At 31.8% G+C, this 18,033-nt stretch overlaps 2 protein-coding genes across 2 annotated transcripts; both read right to left on the bottom strand.

Annotated features, from left to right (window-relative positions):
- Nucleotides 1-5,369: 5,369 nt before the first annotated feature.
- On the bottom strand, nt 5,370-10,893 carry LOC111676615. The gene is made up of 2 exons (XM_046955470.1): nt 9,490-10,893; nt 5,370-6,579 (listed from the first exon to the last, which is right to left on the bottom strand). The coding sequence occupies exons 1-2, from the start codon at nt 10,852-10,854 to the stop codon at nt 5,398-5,400; spliced, it is 2,547 nt and encodes an 848-aa protein (XP_046811426.1). The 5' UTR covers nt 10,855-10,893; the 3' UTR covers nt 5,370-5,397.
- Nucleotides 10,894-12,466: 1,573 nt separating this feature from the next.
- LOC111676634 (cuticle protein 7) lies at nt 12,467-13,558 on the bottom strand. Its single transcript, XM_023437597.2, has 2 exons — nt 13,397-13,558; nt 12,467-13,316 (listed from the first exon to the last, which is right to left on the bottom strand). The coding sequence occupies exons 1-2, from the start codon at nt 13,406-13,408 to the stop codon at nt 12,900-12,902; spliced, it is 429 nt and encodes a 142-aa protein (XP_023293365.1). The 5' UTR covers nt 13,409-13,558; the 3' UTR covers nt 12,467-12,899.
- Between the last annotated feature and the right edge of the window lie 4,475 nt (nt 13,559-18,033).

Below are 18,033 nucleotides of genomic sequence, written 5' to 3'. Positions count from 1 at the left end.
AATAATTTTATTTTTTTTAATCTTAATTTTTGAAAATATGTATAAAAAACAAAAAGCTCTATGAATATTCATCATATGTATTGCTCCAAACATGTTCCTTAGAATTAGTTTACAAATAAATTATCTAAATAATTTTTATTGCCATTAGATTAATATTGGTTTGTATGTAAAATCTAAGTCTAATACAGAAATTAAATATACATATGTATATTTAGACTATTTATACTATATATAAAAATTAAAAAAAGAAAGAAATCTTTGAACGTGCGTGCGTTTTATTTTTTTTTTTTTTTGAGACTCATAAACACACGCTCTTAACTGAGGAATTCTTTAAGCCTTTAAAGTTGAAATAAAGTATGCCGCAGACAACAAGAGCACGCGTCCGATGTTTGTTTTTTTTTCAGACCCAACCCATATGAAAACTTTTTAAAAGTTAAAAACAAACATTTGCTAAAAACATGCTTGTATGGGACATGTTTTTATTCGTCTAAAATTGTACTCTACTTTTGATCGTTCATATGATTTGGCTATTGCTCAATAATTTAATTAGGTGTTAAATATTTTTCCAATAACTAAGTGATAATTTTTGTTAAGTACGGGGCCATATCCAATGTTATTATAAACCCGGATGTATGTGAAATATATTAGGTAAATGTCACGATAAGTTTCGTAAAATTTGAGATATAAATATATAAGAGACCATTGATCAAAACTTTTATCTATCCATTTATCTATCTATCTATCTATCTATCTATCTATCTATCTATCTATCTATCTATCTATCTATCTATCTATCTATCTATCTATCTATCTATCTATCTATCTATCTATCTATCTATCTATCTATCTATCTATCTATCTATCTATCTATCTATCTATCTATCTATCTATCTATCTATCTATCTATCTATCTATCTATCTATCTATCTATCTATCTATCTATCTATCTATCTATCTATCTATCAATCTATCTGTGCTTATGTTTGTAACGCCTAAAAATATTAGTCCTTTGTATATGTCCGTCCGTTTGTGTGCTCACGCTACAGGTCGCAAATTTAAAAATCTTATTGAAATCGGTTCATTATTTCACCTAGCCCCCATATAATCGTACCCCCGAATAGGGCTTTTGTTCTCCAATTATGTTAAATGTTCTGGTATGTCAAAAAATCGGCAAAACTTAGTTTTATAGAAGTTAAAATGACAATGCCAAATAACCTAGCCCCCATAAAAACACCCCTTGAACGACAAAGTTCGCTAATAACACGATATAATTCTAGATAAATAATTTTGAAGTAGACATAAATGCCTCTACCAAAATGTATAAAGATAGACCCATATAAACTCTTATCCCCATATGAGCCTTTTTGCAGAAAATCTCTTATTTTTGCCAAAAATATGTAAAAATATTCGGGAATCAAGGTAAAACAGAAATTAAATGCTTTATTATTAAAAAATAATAAACATTTTGAACATACTCACTGGTGTAGGGTATCATATAATCGGTCAAGCCCCACTAAAAATTCATACTTTTTTTCGTGTGTATTTTTTATAATTTTGCAATATTAAATAAAATTAAAAAAATAACGTGTATGTACAAGTATTTACACACAATAAACTAAGCGTGGGCTATATCTTTTACTATAGTTTCTAAATACACTTTACGATTGATCGTGACAAATGCAGTGTCAAATATATTATAAAATATTATGACTATTGTCAGGTTGTGACAAATTTTATGCCTTTTTTTCTTTTTTTACTTAGTTGATATTTAACGAATGAAGTGTAGGTATATAATCATACATAGATCAAAGTACTTCCCCTCGGGAAGGTTTTGATAGGTAATCCAAATCTTGAGTATATATGAAATATTCGTGAATAAATAATAGTTTTTTATTGCTGTTTGATTTATGCAGCTTCTTTCCTCATTTACACGAGTCCCAGCGACAGAAAGTACTAGCTATGGTGAGACATGTGTTAGAATTAGGAAGATATTATTTGGCAAATAGTACTTGTCAGTTTACCTCTTTGTGTTCCTGGTAAAAGCAATATATTTTTTTTATTTCAATTTCTAATAAGTCTTTTTTTCTAATTGCTGATCCACTATTCAGAAATGATATCATTTCGTGCCTATTATAAGATACTAAGGGTACTTCAATATTAACATTTTAAACATATTTTGTAAAATTTTGTTATTTTTTATTTCGTTTAACATTGTTTGTAAATGTTTATAAATATTGTAATTGAGCAGAATTTGAACAGTGGTTTCATGAAACAAGTCGAATAAACTTTCCCACTTGCACAAATGGAAACTTGAGCGTTTAAATGAAAACTCTTACTTACTTATAAGTTAAAATTTAATATTTATATTCATAGTTTTAAATCACCCGTCTTTTTCAGGTGTTTTCCAAAGCGACTCTGCTGGTTGATGTCTGATGGAACTGAAATTTTTTCTGAGTGGCCGTTTACTTTTCTGATCTCATCTTTCAGTAGTTGCTTTTTTTGTAATGTGTTTAATAAAGTTTTCATCCAATTCTACTGAATTTTCCATGTCTCCATATTTTGAAATTTTTATTAATAGTACTCAAACTTCTCCAATTCTTTTGACACGAATCCAATAATGCTGCCATCAAATTAATTTTTTAACAAAATGGAAAATTTGCATACTCAATTTTTAGTCGAATGAAATTTGACTTTTGGCATTTTCTAAAAAAATATAATATGTTCGTAAAAAAATATAATCCACGATATGGTGGAATGTTATTGGCCTTGTAAATAATTTGTGACCTTTTCAAAAATTTAAAAAAAAAATATCCTTTCCTATAATTTTTTCCGTTTCTTGAATTTTCAAAGTTGCAGATTTTATTTGTAGTTAATGACTTTCCAAATTAATCCTCAAGGTTGTCTTTTCCACTGGGAAATTGTTTGTTTTTTTTTCTGTTTCAATTCCAATATTTTTTGTATCTAATAATAAATTTAAACAACTCATCCTGTTGCTCCAAATTTTGAAGTTTTGTAATCTCCTCCGTATATTAAGGTGCAAAAATTTCCTCTAGTTTACCAATTATGGCGTTAATTTGGCTAATTTAAAGATTTAAGGATTTTACAAATTTTTGAAACCGTGTATGGCAATGGCAAATGGCTGTAAATATAAACATCTTCCGTTAATATAGATTTTTTTATAATTTGTTGACCTAATATTACATGAACGGAATATATATTCCATATTATTTTCTTCATCATATTCGGAATTGGGAGATATTATTTAAGTTTTTGGAAAAAATATATCTAATATTTGCTTTTAATATTATAGAGCTACCAATTTTTCTTTATTATTCATAATTCATTTATTTCATTTATAAGCCATTGACCAGTTTACAAATTATTTTTTTTGTTAAATTTTGCTTACCGGTTTCATTCGTATGAATCGGCGGCTGTTTTTACTGAAAAATTTCGGCTCCTGGGATCTAGCAAGCTCCTTTTCGCCATATCTGAGTATTTCAACAGGAGGGTTTAAAAATTATTTTACATTTACTCCTTGCTTTTCCTTTAAGCATCTTGCTTTTGTCGCAATATCGCTAATTACTTTTTATTTTTTTTACATTCTACGTCCACGTTCTCTTAAGATGGTGTTTGGTAATGCAATTAAATTCAATTAATTCTCCGAAGCTCTTACCACTGAGCCACTGATCTCTTGTTCAAACAAAGCTCTAAATGTTGTTTTGAATAGCATGTAATTTTTGTAACATTTTTTATATATTCTGCATCATTAAATGCAAACGGACACTTTCAGCATTACATTTCATCAGAAATGTGCCATGTGGTTATTTTAAGCACTACATGTGACTATCCATGTGGCATTTTTAAAACATTTAATTTATTTGGAATTTATGTATTTTCATAAACTTCATGCGAAAATTTGTCAAATATGAACTATTGATTACGATGGTGAAATGTAGTTTACGTTTAGGCAAACTGTCGACCACTTTATTTACCACAGGTAACTAGTTAGTTGAAAATGCGATAATAAAACAAGTAAGAGCTGTGCCGTATCTTATACACCCTTCACTATAGTGTATTTTAAACATATTAGTTTTATAAATTTTTTCCCGACTACATTAAAAAGCAAAACAAAATGAACAACAACAATGCAAAACGAAATAAAAAACTATCTACACAAGACAATTAAACCAACAGACATCTAAACATACATACATAACGAAAAACACAGAAAAACAAAATAAACAACGCAATAAAACCAATCTACATCCAAATATACGAACACAATTCACAAAAACAAAACAAAAAACACAACTCAATGACGCCAACAGCATCCAAACATACAAAACGATATACACAGCTGAAAAACCAAATACATCTACACACACGTGTACATCCTTTTCTAATATACAGTGCTGTTGTTGCTTATTTAACAAAGCATGATAAAAATATGACATTTTTTGATGAAATTTTCAGAGGTTGTCTCGGATTTTTGCTCATATCTCCGTTATTTACTGACCGATTTTGCTGATTTTAAATTGCTATCTTCTCGAAAGCATTTCAAATAGAATTATTGAAGATTTGGATTTCGCCGATATCTTAGGTCCTCTAAAAACTGATTTCAACAGACAGACAGACGAACATGGCTTAATCGACTCCGATATCTATAAGGATCCAGAACATATATACTTTATAGGGTCAGAAAATTATATTATAGAAATTACAAACGGAATGACAAACTTATATATATCCTTCTTACGAATGTGAAGGGTATAACTAGTGAAAGGTGCAAATTGGGACTTTTCACACTGAAGGGATATCTTGTTGTTCACGTTCTTTTTTCAATGTGAGTTTGAACACAGCAACTACAATGTAGTGGCCAGTAGCAATATCCCTACTTCGTAGGACCCTTAAATTATATATTGTTCCCATTAGCATTAGGTCTTTTCCATCCAAGCCATTTAGCGTTCACTTTAGTTTGTTGTAAAAATGTTCCTTTGCACAGAGTTCAAAAACCTCTGTGAGAACATAGATCTGAATGCTTTCATATATAGCGTATCAACTAATAAGCGTATCTCGTAGTTTTTCTGTTTAAAGAAATTTCCACGACATGAGTCTGAAGATCACCTTACTATCTTGACCAGAATATTAGACTATTAGTATTTCGCTGATACCGATAACACATATGTTAAGTCCACTACATTTTGTTGTTATTAGTATTTCTAAAATCAAATGCGTGAAAAATATCTCGTAACCCATTTTTAAATGAAATATGGCCAAAAACAAATTATAGAGGTATAAAAAAAACTTTAATAACAAATCTAATGCATAGCATCTGCTCCTTCATCATAAACTTAAAGCTAAATATTAATTTATTAAACTAATAAAGATAACAATTTATTATCTACTGTACGAAACTGAGTAGAAAGGTTTGTTGGGAAATGCTTGATATGACGCTTCATTTGAAGGATTATTACTTAAGAACTCCTTGATAAGTGAGTCGAATGAATCATCGAAATCGAGATCGTTTCCTAAAGAACCACGAGTTTCAACTTGGGAATCCTTCGCTGGCGTTGGTGATGAATATGAATGTGTTGAATAGCTTGGACACTTGGAATAAGTAGGACCTGCAATTTTTCTGCCAGAGGCATCTAGTGAAATTTGTACTCTTTCTACAGGATCAAGTAAGGTTTTTGTAACCTTTGAAAAAACGTTTTCCAAGGGAATGGGGAAGTTATAAGTGCCAGAACTTGGAGGACTATAGTAGGAAGCATGTAAAGGATTGGGTGGATATAAGGCATAAGAACGGAAGTTATTAACCCCTGCTTCAGCTGTTGCATATGGACCATGATATATGGGTGCAATAGGATGAGCAATTGGTTTGGAATAGTATTCGATAGCAGGAACATTGGGTTTACTATGATAAGCTGCATAAACAGCTGGATCAAGGTCTTCTTCATATTTTGGTATGGTGGGCAAAGGTAAAGATGGAGCTGTTGGTTCATCATACTTGTTATCTTGATCATCATCATCTTCATCATAAGATGGTGCATAATCATCGGGTTTATCGTAGTTATGTTCTGCTTTAGGTATAAGTTCTCGCTGTAGAAAATGTGTCGACTCTATACGACCCTTTTCCACTGGTTCTGATATTTTCGATACTTGAACGATTTGTTTATCAGGAGAATTGATAACGACTTTCCGACAGAATTCCTTGCAACCAAGTTTACACTCACAATAACATTTTTTGTACGGATCTTTGGGTGTCGTATATTCCGGGCTAACTGTTGTAGGATAAGGTGCATAAGTGGGCGGTGCATGTGTTGTCGTTGTATATTTCTTCGTTGTGGGTTTTAGAGTAGTTGGTTTGATCACAGGAGGTTTTGGACTGGGTGTAGTTGGTTTGTAAGTTGGTGTTGAAGAGTAATAGGGGGTCGATACAGTTGTACTATTCGATGGTATATTATCACAAGGAACTTCTTCCCATACTTCTTCTTCGCACTCGTAACATCCTTTAGGATGTAATGCTTTACCACTCAAAGATGTTACCAAGCATGTGAAGAAAATTAAATGCGCATTAATCTGTTTAAAATACAAATAAACAATAAAATCTTTTACATTCTTCTCCAAGATGTAATCAAACTAAAACATACCTTCAATTGCATTTTGCACGTTCCAAAAACTGCATGAAATTTTTAAAATGTAATGAACTTGCAAATATTTAATTAGTTACCAATTAAGTTAATAGAGTATGACAATAAACTAAAAGGTGGTAGTGGTCGTGGTCACGGCGATTGAGGTGACAGTTGTAGTAGTTGATGTACAGAGTTGTTAACAAGACGTCAGCCGCACTATTCTAAGTTAAACTTATGGCCAATACAGACTTTTTATAACAAATACGTTTGGCTGTTTGCATTATTTTACTGTTTTTTTTCTTCCATTAAAAGTTCATCAGCGAAAAAATGCGAAAATATAGCGGCGCATTTTAGATCAACAATTAAGAACGGAAGTTTAGTCATTTAACACGTACGATTGTTTGAGATATAATGTTGTCATGTTGCCACTTGCAAATTAAGAGATCAGTATAAATGCTGTTGTTGCACAACCCCTCTTTAATAGATATTATTAGAAACGGCATGATTGATTATAACATTTACATTCATTGGCACATTTCACTTGGAAAAGTGTTCAGTGTAATTTCATTTTAAGTTAATTTTTTATTTAATTGTTTTTTCCCCATATTGTGTGGGAGCTTCTGTTATTTTTCTAGTTTTGATCAGAGATTTGTTGGCAGACGTTCTTTTTAAGCAAAAGCCAATGCTCAATAAACGTGCAGAAATAATCAGTTGGTCAGATTAGTATCATACAACTTCCGTCACAACGTGTAATGTTATTGTTTATATGATCATTGATAAAACTGGGTTGTACATATGGCAATATTTACCGCCATTTTTTCAGTGTCATTGTATAAATAAATAATCATAATTTCCATATTAACTAGAGTTTCTTGGCATGAAAAATATCCCAAGAATTTCCGGGAATATTATTATTTGGAATTTCGGTTAAGTATCGCTAAAAATTATCGTTATATGCTTATGCTATTATACCTTAAACTGTAAGGCTTAAAGTATACCATTTGGATTGGAATCATTTCTGTTTGCACTTCGTCCGTCCATTTGAACCTAGTAATCAAAAGTTGGTACTCGTAACACTTATTTGCATTTTTTTTTTGCATCCAACCAATGAAAACAAACAGCTGATTATGATAAATATCCGATAAACATTAGAGATGATATTCATTTAATCGTAATTCGTTTGTAATTCATACTGAATTGCATACAGCTTGTACCAATCATTGTTTGGCCAATAATGTAATAGGCGATTTAATGATGAATGGGAGCGTGAATGACGAATAATTGTACCATGTGAACGGGGTATTACATATTTGGGAACAATTAAACAACAAACAAAATATTAATGTTTTACATATATTGAGATATATTAATGTATTGGGAGCTTGACCAATTATGTACAGAATTTGGAAGAGCCTCTGAAGTGACTTTATATGGTGGCTAATTATCATAAATTATCAAATTCCATCTTGATATTTATAAGCCAGTAATGAACAGAAATTATATTGGGTTAAAAGTGAAATATGGACCGTATCGCCTTACATGTATATAAAAACAAGTATGAATGTATAGTAGGTAATGGCCGACCATATGATACCCTACACCAGTTAGTATGTTAAAATGGGTACATAAAGCATTTAATTTGTTTTTAAACCTTATTGCGGAATGTTTTTACTTATTGTTGGCAAAAAAAGAGATTTTCTACAAGAGGGCTCATAGGGTAGTAGGGGTAAATATAGGCCTATCCTTATATATTTCCGTAGATGAATTACGACTATTTCAAAGTTATTTATGTAGATTTTGATCGTTTCATTAGAGATTATAAATGAATTTTGACATTCAAGTAATTTTCTGAAGGAAAGTTTGAATGGGGGCTAGAGTCAAATGAGGCCCGATCATTATAAAAATCAGTAGTGTCATTTATGGTTTCAGGTTGTACGGTTCTAGGCGAAATAATGGATCGATTTCAACCAACCAAAAGAAGAGTATGTTACAATCTTAAATCTCAAAAATTGCAACCTATATCGACTCAAAAAGCGATTCTGAGCTGATTGGCATACTTAAGGGTGGGTCTAGGACCAATATTTTTGGATGTTACAAACATCACCACAAACGCATAATAACCTCCCCACTTTATTTGTGAGGGTATAATTAATGTCAGATTATTTGTTTGTTTGAAGTTTATATGCTCCTAGGCGGCTTGGTCGTATTCTTTGAAGTTTTCTCTGTGTCTTTCTGTATGTCTGAAAGGAACTATAGGCTGCTTTTAATTTTGATATTTCAAATAGCCCTTTCCCATATTAAGAAAATATAAAATGAATGTTTCTGAAAAATACTTTTCTTTACCGGAGTCACTTTACAATTATTCAAGACAAAAATGGGCGTACCATAAATATAGGGCGTGGCACCTCCCATATGTATTACTTATATACATATTACAGCTTGAATATGATGAATTTAGTACTTAAGTTCGTATATTTGGGAAACTACCCGAGGTAGGAAGGAGTCTTCAATTTCATTATGAAGCTAAAAACCTAACATTTGGGGAAAAGGGACAAATTATGTACAAAGTACAAAATATTTATTTTATTAACGATTAAGAAAGAGAAAGAGAAGAACTACATAAACTATTATCACGTTTGTTTCATGGGAGAAAGAGGCGGGTTCTAGTTCTAATTTTTGATCTGTTAAAATATTATAAAAGAACATTTATATCGTGAATTGGTATATTCAAGGCTTTAAACTTTGGATAGGATAAAAGATAAATGCAATTAGCAAATTTAAATTAAATTAACAAATGTATTTATTTCTTAAATCTAAATAACAAAATCAAATACTATAACAACTTAAATTATCATCGTTTTTGTTCTATTAATTCCTTCGTTGCTGTTAAAGTTCTTTCCGTGGAAGATAACCAGTGATATAAACCATCATTATTATGGAGAGGCCCATAATTTGCTTGGTTTGGTGAAGGCAGGTAATTATTAGAGTAAGTGAAATGCCGATGGTAAGGCATTGATGGTAACGCACTCCCCACTCCATATGTATAACTTGGATTATGAAGTCGATTGGCTGGCAGCAGCACCGATTGTCCATAAAAACTTTTCATAATTTTCGAATCTGTTTCAAGTGGTCGGACTGGAATCTTGGCAGATGTCTTATCGGAAAAATCTTTTTGATTTTGATGTTTAAAATAGTTTAAACTATTCGTATGAGAAACTCGGAACGGTGCAGGACGCTGTTTAATATTTTTTCTTATAACAAATTTAAATTCTGTCACATTGTTAGCAAATGGTGTGGAAGAGATTTTAGATTTTATATTTTTCAAATCTAATTCATTATTTAAAATTCGAAGTTTTTCTTTTGTTTTACTTAAATGTTTTTCAATATCACTTTTTATGTTTTTAATTTTTTTCATTGGAGATGGTGTAGTTGTTTTTGTTGTTGCTGCTTTTGTTTTGTTTGATGAAAATCGTTTAGTGGTCGCTGTTGTTTCTGGAATGTCGGTTGTGGTAATAGTAGTAGAATCGGTAGTGGTGTCACTTTCGAAAGATGTGGTTTCTGAAATTGTTTCAGTGTCTGGCATTGGAGTTACACCAAAATCTTCAATAGTGAAATTGTTGGTCTTTTTTATGTGATTCAATTGCTCTTCGTAGTGCGGGTGATCGGGCGTAATGATTTCTGGTGGATCGTGTGGATTTAAGATTTCATAATTTGGCAAACCTAAATCGAAGGTAATAGCACCATCATGATAAATACCATTTCTTAAATTTTTAGGATCTTTAGCCGATTCAGCTAACTCCCTTAAATGTAGGTGATTAAAATGTAGCTGACCATGGTGGTGGTGGCTGCTGTAGTGATCGTTAGACATTTTTCTCTCAGAGTAGCTATTGTGTTGAGGACTTGCTGATTCTTCATCCTTTTGCAAGTTACCTTCCTCGGTTTGGTGATGTTTGTAAAAATCCCCATGATACGAATGATGTTGTTGCAAATGTTGTGCTGTTATCGGTGCATGATGGATTTGACTTACAATTAATTTCGTATTTAAAACTGCTAAAACAATTATTATTCTTGTTAAATGTTGCGATATAAATTTTAATTTCATTCTTCTTTGCTTTTCTTTTTCTTTGGTGTTGAATGCGGAATTGATTGTTTGTTTTAAACTTGAGCACTGGGTAAAGACTTCTAAATTTGAAGCGTGTGTTTTTTCCGGTTTTATAGCCATGAGCTTTTGTCTGGTTCAACAAAAATGTTTACACTGTTCTTCTTCTTTTTTTTGTCGTTGAGAATGCATGATGCATTTATGTATAAATCATTGATGAAGAACATCATATTCAGTCGTGACTATTGAATAAATCATAAAAAATGGTTAAATTATATATAAAGACTATGAAATACCCTATATTTACGATATTTTTGGTGCTATATACAAGTGTTATTTTGTCTTTTTAAGGTGTTTGATAAAATCGGTTCTAAATGTTGGGTCTTGAACCGTGTGGAAGTTAAATTGTTATCAAATGAAGCGATACTTCTTAAAAAATCTCACTAATGCATGCATCTGGTACTGTCGCCATACAAATTATAAATTCATACGCGTGTGAAAGGTGGTCCCAATTAGTATCTGAAAGATACTTTAGCTCAGTGACCATAAATGATAATAAAAACGTTTACCCTAGGACAGTATATATCGATATTGATTTTTTTAATTTTTAAAACTAAATCTTCTTTCAGCTTTCATGAGAGGTGATACCTCATGTGCATCCTCGGTTTTTTACTTGGAATGTCATTGGGTCTAATTAGAGCAAAATCGCCGGTCATTGAAAAATGTCTTGTTAATAAAATAAGTATCCGTACTCGGTCCACCAATTACGTTCCGAGGTGCTGTAGACAAAATAACAGATTTATCTCAGCAGTGTGGTTGCAAGGTTAGGGAACGCGCTGAGGTGAGTTCTCTTTATATCATCAGTACGCTCAATCTATTGGCTCCAAAATAGTGATTAAGTTTTCATTGTCGAGGTATGTATTGGGCTTGTCTCATGATACCTGTCATTCCGCAACGAGGCTACTATGGCAAGAGATTAGATAACTCGTGTAGTTAAGATTATATAGCTCGAGTACTTGGTAAACACAATGGGGCGGTATTAAGACTGAAAAATTTCTATGAATATGACGGACAAATAAAAATATTGGATTAACTGGTGTACGGAATCTTATTGAGATAATGTCATGGGTTTGTTTGCGATTTATAGCACAGTGTGTCAATAAACAGAGGCCATTCTACTCAATGGTGCAGCCATATTTAGAGTTAAGTTAGCTCCCGCAAATTACTTGTACATGATCCGACATAAGCACAAAAGTCACATAGGTGGTGGTTAGCCTTTTGCTCAACCTGTGTTTGATATAATACTATAATGAAATATGCTATGTGGCAAGTGTTTAAGGAAATCATTCGATTTATTTCTATATTAAACTTAGAGTTGTGATCTAAATTTTTTATAAAACATGCATTGTTTTGATAACAAAGCTTAATCTGGTACTCAGAAAGAGCAAAGAGGATTAGCATCAGATTAAATCTGATTATTATTACTATTGCAATAATTCTACAAACTATTTAATAATTAATATTAATAATAATTATTATTGATCAATTATTCGAATAGCTCGTATTCTTATAACTACACCCTTACAAAGTTATTGTCATCAAAGAAAATCCAAATTTTTTATATTCATATATAGAAGAATGCACATAATACGATGCAGTTCCATTGTATATTTTTTTATATTTACAAATATTTTTTGTTTCTTATTTAATAAAATCTAAATTTAATATTTTTTTACATTCATACAAGTAGAAAAAATTTACTATTTAATATAATGTAAATTGCATTATTCACAGTGTACTTTTCATAAGATTTGTCAGTGATCAGAATGAGCTAATAGTAGGATATTTAGGTATTTTACTAATACGAAGATGGAAAATGGATAAGGGATTAAAAGAGAAAGGATGGAAACAAATAAACTAAGGGATGCATAAATGGATGGAAAGGGTATGACGTATTAAAGTATTAATGATAATATGCATAATGAAAAAGTATACTTAAGTTGTGTGCTTGAGTTTGAATGAATGAGTTTATCTTAGGTAAATTAGAATATTTTAATGTAATCCTTATCTAATTATTTGTCATTTTATCCATTCCATTCAATTTACTAGATTTTGGTAGCTTGTTTGTTGTCTTATTCCTCTTCTTTTTTACTATTGACACTTTTGTTTTAATATTTATAATTGTGTGAGGATCCTGTATATGAAACAAAAGTGCCATATTCGGGAGCATTCACTGATTTCAGCGCAGGCTTAGAGCCATAATGTACTACAGGTGCTGCTTCTACTTTTTTAGGTTCTGGAATAGGAATCTTAATATCGGTAGGTTCCCGCAAAACGACGGCTTCGAAACCATTATGGTCATCAGCCTTGTATGTAACTAAACGACGATAACCATCGGAGTCAATCAATTCGTAGCTACCCTCAACTTTGTCATCTTTGCGTGTTTCCTTGTGACTCTTGATATCACCGGTATGGGGATCGTGAACGGCATAGTGGAATTCATAGGCAACTGGTCCATAGTCGGGTTCAGGTTTAACTTCAACACCGATAGCAATGTGGGCAATAGCCATTAGGCAGATAACGATCTGTTGAGAACACAAATAATTAATAAATAAATCAAATAACGGGAATTTAATTGCCTGAAGGACATAAACTTTATTATTACCTTTAAAGCCATTTTAATTAGTTGTATGTTTTTTTACAAAATTATTAAATCACAAAATTGAATTTATCTATTTGAGTCCTTTAGGATTGTTTGTCACTGAATGTGTTGACAGAACAAGTGTTAAAATGTTTATAATTAAAATCAAATCCTGTACACGTTTATATAGTCGAATTCGTCACAAATTTACTAGCGAAGTGAAATAAAATTAGTTTGATTTGTAGATGGCTTCAACCCCAAAAACATCGTTTGTGGTAGAAATGAAGAAGGCGTTCGTTCGGCAAACTGTTTAAAACTTTTTTTTTTTCGTTTAATTTTCAATTTAAATTTGATTTAGACCAATGCTGTTAACGATTCGTTTGGTAGAAGTAAATCTCTATGTAAATCGTATTGGTGGTAACTAGTAGTTTGATAAGAAATATTTAAATACGATTTGCCTAAAATCACATGCAAGAGCATGTATAGTACTCGTATCGCCTAGCAGTCACCCCTTCGCACATTCTCTCATACAACATGCAGAACTTAAAATTATATTCATAAATTTATGCATCTTATTACCACAAATATACACCTGGTGGGGCTGCATAGCAAAGTAGTGCGGCATGCAACCATTTGAGCCAGTTAGTGCGCCAGTTCATTTGAATCGAAATAAGTGTTACTGTGTTTGTATAAATATTTGTGCAACACGCGTATATTAATAACGAAATAAATAAATAAATAAATAAAATGTTGATGTTAGTGGATGGCATCTGATGCAATTCTACTCTAATTTGTGACACTGGTTTAAGAAATAGACAATTTTTTTTTGTAATTTCTTGTCTTCAACGCAATCTTACCACATGATACTGGTAGAACCTCTAGCCATAGACCACATTTGTATTGATTGAACAGTTTACATACTCTAAATTTGGTTACAACAAACACACATACGTTTACATTTAAGTAACCAATTTTAATTATCTACTTTAGTAATTGGGATGGAAAATTGAAAATGTTATCACAAGTTAGATTATAGAGTACTTTTTTGGACTGTATAGTTCAAAAATATGAATAGTCCAAAATAGTTAGATTAGAGAGGGCACATTGCACTACGACCCTATTTTGGATCTTTTGTGACAGCACATTGGTTCATCAAATTATTTTCAATTCACGCATATAACAGGTTAAATTGGTGAGAGGTTGAATATATCCTTTTTGGTAGTGAAGTACGATTCCAGCTCGAAGAAACCTTAGTGTTTGATAACTACACAGTATGCGTACAAAGATTTCTTTCTGACAGCCACAAAATCTATACAAATTTGATATAACGTTTCGTAGGATGCCCCCGAGGCATGAAAGACCGTTATCTTGGTGTATTGCTATACCGGGGTAAAATGGTGCTACCAGTACCTCCAGGACAATAAACTAGTGATGTCAGTTCTCTCCTCGGCTAGTATTTTTAATGATTATACAAGGCATGATAATTCGGGATAAATACGGTGCCCTTGCCGATGACAACAGATACCCCACAGAGGAGTGACTGTGGGACTTAGCGTTGGAAATGAGTTGTTGCCAATTTTATATGAAACAGAATCTCATCTGCGTGGTTGTAAACGGAAGAAATGTTTTGGCATCTCGGAAATTAAGCAACGGTTCAGCAATGCCCTGAGATTAGATAGCTCCAGCACTCGAGAAAAGTGCATGTATACTAAACCGGAAAATTCATAAAAATACAAAAAGGGCGGTGATGAAGTGTTGTAAAAGTTCACTCAGTGGTTAAAAAACAATCGTCACCGAATAACACCACTTGGGATGTGTTATTCGATGCGCTATATAAACCATGTTGCAGCTTCCTAGTTGCTAGCAAATTCCGATTCAACCTTTGATTCTCTGGCGTATCTTTGTGGGGTAGCAATGTTTGGTATGAGCCGGTTTGAGTATAGTAAATATATATGGTATGATTAATTAATGTCTTTTATATAAGAATCATTGAAATATCGTTCTTATTGTGCGAATTTTTATGAATGTGATGAATTCTATATTCTGAAACTAACAGGAATGCGAAGAGGAAGACACTGAGCTTCGCTACAAATGTGAAAAGCTCCTACAAGCCCAAACGTCATCGAAGATTCTTTGAACTTAACAGGTTCAAAGGTAGTTGGACTATGAATGATAGGAAATCTCTTGCTAGATAACTACTTTCTGAGATGTCAGTTGGTTAATAATGGAAAGACGCATCCCAGCTCTATTATTATAAACAGAGAAAGAATTATTTGGGCATATTTTCGACACAAACCAAATTCAAAATTAATTATATGAAAAAGTCAAAACAGGTTCATTGAAATGACTAATGTAATAGATCCATGTGAAAATTTTAAAGGAAAACGTACGGACATTTACTAGGGGGCTTAAAATCCCTTATATTAATTTAATGCAAAAATACTTACGTGTGAAAAACTATTAGAGCTAAAATACGCATCGTACCTCCCATATGAATTAAAAAATTCGTTTTTATGAAAAAGGGTTGGATTTTCAATAGGGTGCTAATAATAAAAAAACGGTGAATAAAATAGAAATTCTATGGGGTGACCCTAACGAGTACAGTATTCTGAGTGGACCCACGGGATTGCGGACAAAGCTATACAAAATTCAACATTCGGATTCAAACGAATCTAGAGCATATAGAGACGACACTGAAACTATGACTTACTTTCTTTGAAACTATGACTCACTTTGTTTGAAATGGCTTTCGTCGGAATTCGATCCAAATATGTTGGTAATGCTATTATTCCGGATACAACATTCCTCCCAAACACTTATTGGAAAAATTCTCAGAAATTACTTCCACGAAACTGATTTTCTTATTTACATTCTCCTATCAACCTAACTTAACATTTAGAAAACTATGGTGAACAGGAAATCATGGGAGTGGCATCTCTCATATGAAGGTAATACAAATAAAACTTATGTCTGGGAAACTATTTAAGCTAGAATCTCAAAAAATCGTAATGTTTTTATATATATTGTTTTATGGTAGCAAAGCACATTGTATATGTATAAAAGGTACTAAAAAAGTACCAACTAAGTAATCCATCACTATTAAGCATGCTTAAATGTACGTACTTATTACAGTATAAAATGTTCTTTTTTTAAACTTTTATACGTTTATAAATACTATTTGCATTTAATATATTGTATATCAGTTATAATTTCGTATTTATTGCAATTACAAAATTATTGCCAATTAAAGACACACACACACAAATAGAACATATGTATGCTCATATACATATATGTACAGTGGCGAGCAAAACTGGATACGTTTTTAGCCAATAAGACTTAAAAACGCTATAAAACCCATAAAATAAACGAAAAATAATTATGTTTTCAATTTAAAATATTCAAAAAAAAAAAAAAAAAAAAAAAAAATTATAATAATTAAATGTTATTCTAAAAATTAAAACATAAGTATTTATAAATAAATTGATTTTTAAAATTTTGTACAAAGTCTTATGATACTTTTTATACGTTTAAGCGTACTTTCGACCAAGGTCTTAATGATCTGGTGCGCAATACTAGACCACGACGTTTGTACTCTTGACCAAAGTTCGTTAAGATTTCTTCACATTTTTTTCTGATAACGCTGGAGTTTTCTGCTTTACGTGTTTTTACTTGTTTGGATGTCAATAAACGCTCCATAGTTCTGGCATCTCTCTCCGAAAGCACTTGTAGCACTCTTCGGTGGTAAATTCCTAACTTCTTGGCAATTTGGCAAGTACAGTAATTATTTTATGTCATTTCGACCTTTTGGTTTTCCAATAAACTTGATATTTTTCTAAATAATAAAACTAGTAAGTAAAAGTAAAAGTTTGTTTTGATGCTTTCTTCAAAGGTAAATCAAGTAGCAGTACTCAAATTCATTGTTATTATAACCTATACCACTATAACGGGGAGGGTATTATACGTTTGTGCTGATGTTCGTAACACACAAAAATATTGGTCCACCCACCTTAAAGTATACCGATCGATTCATAATCATTTTTTGAGTCGATTAAGACATGTCCGTCCGTCTGGCTGGCTGTCCATGTAGACCTTATGCGCAAGGTACAGGCCGCAATTTTCAAGATAATTTGATGAAATTTGGACCAAGCATGTTTTTTTTTGCACAGTGATGCCTATTGAAAATGGTTGAAATTGGTCCATTATTTCACCTAGCACCCATACAACCGTACCCCCCGATTCAAACTTATTATGCCATAATTGTCAAATATTCTATTATCTGTCTAAATTGGCACAAATAACTTTTATATAAGTATAAATGACACTGCAGATTTTCGTAATGATCGGCCCTTATTTGACATTGTCCCCCATACAAACCACCCTTTAAAAAATGTCTTAAACGTCTAAAATTGACTTGTAACCATTTCATTCGTAATAAAATTAGCTAAAACTTGAGATAAAGTTTCAATATTCGCGAATTTTCTACTGTTTTATTTTCTTCTATTGCTTATTTAAAAAATATCTAATCTTTTCTTAATATTTTCTTGATTTTATTGTGTTTATACCCTACACCACTATAGTGGGGAGGGTATTATACGTTTGTGCTGATGTTTGTAACATACAAAAATATTGGTCCAATACCCACCTTAAAGTATACCGAT

This window comes from Lucilia cuprina, chromosome 2, assembly GCF_022045245.1.
Source record: "Lucilia cuprina isolate Lc7/37 chromosome 2, ASM2204524v1, whole genome shotgun sequence".
NCBI lineage: Eukaryota > Metazoa > Arthropoda > Insecta > Diptera > Calliphoridae > Lucilia > Lucilia cuprina.
Note: the sequence above shows the minus strand (reverse complement) of the source record. Positions and strands in the feature narration are given on the sequence as shown.

Coding starts and splice junctions, on each gene's coding strand:
- LOC111676615 (XM_046955470.1), bottom strand. CDS start 10,854: ATGGCTATAAAACCGGAAAAAACACACGCTTCAAATTTAGAAGTCTTT. Junction 6,580..9,489: donor AGGAATTAATAGAACAAAAA/CGATGATAATTT, acceptor TATTTTAAACAG/ATTAATGCGCATTTAATTTT.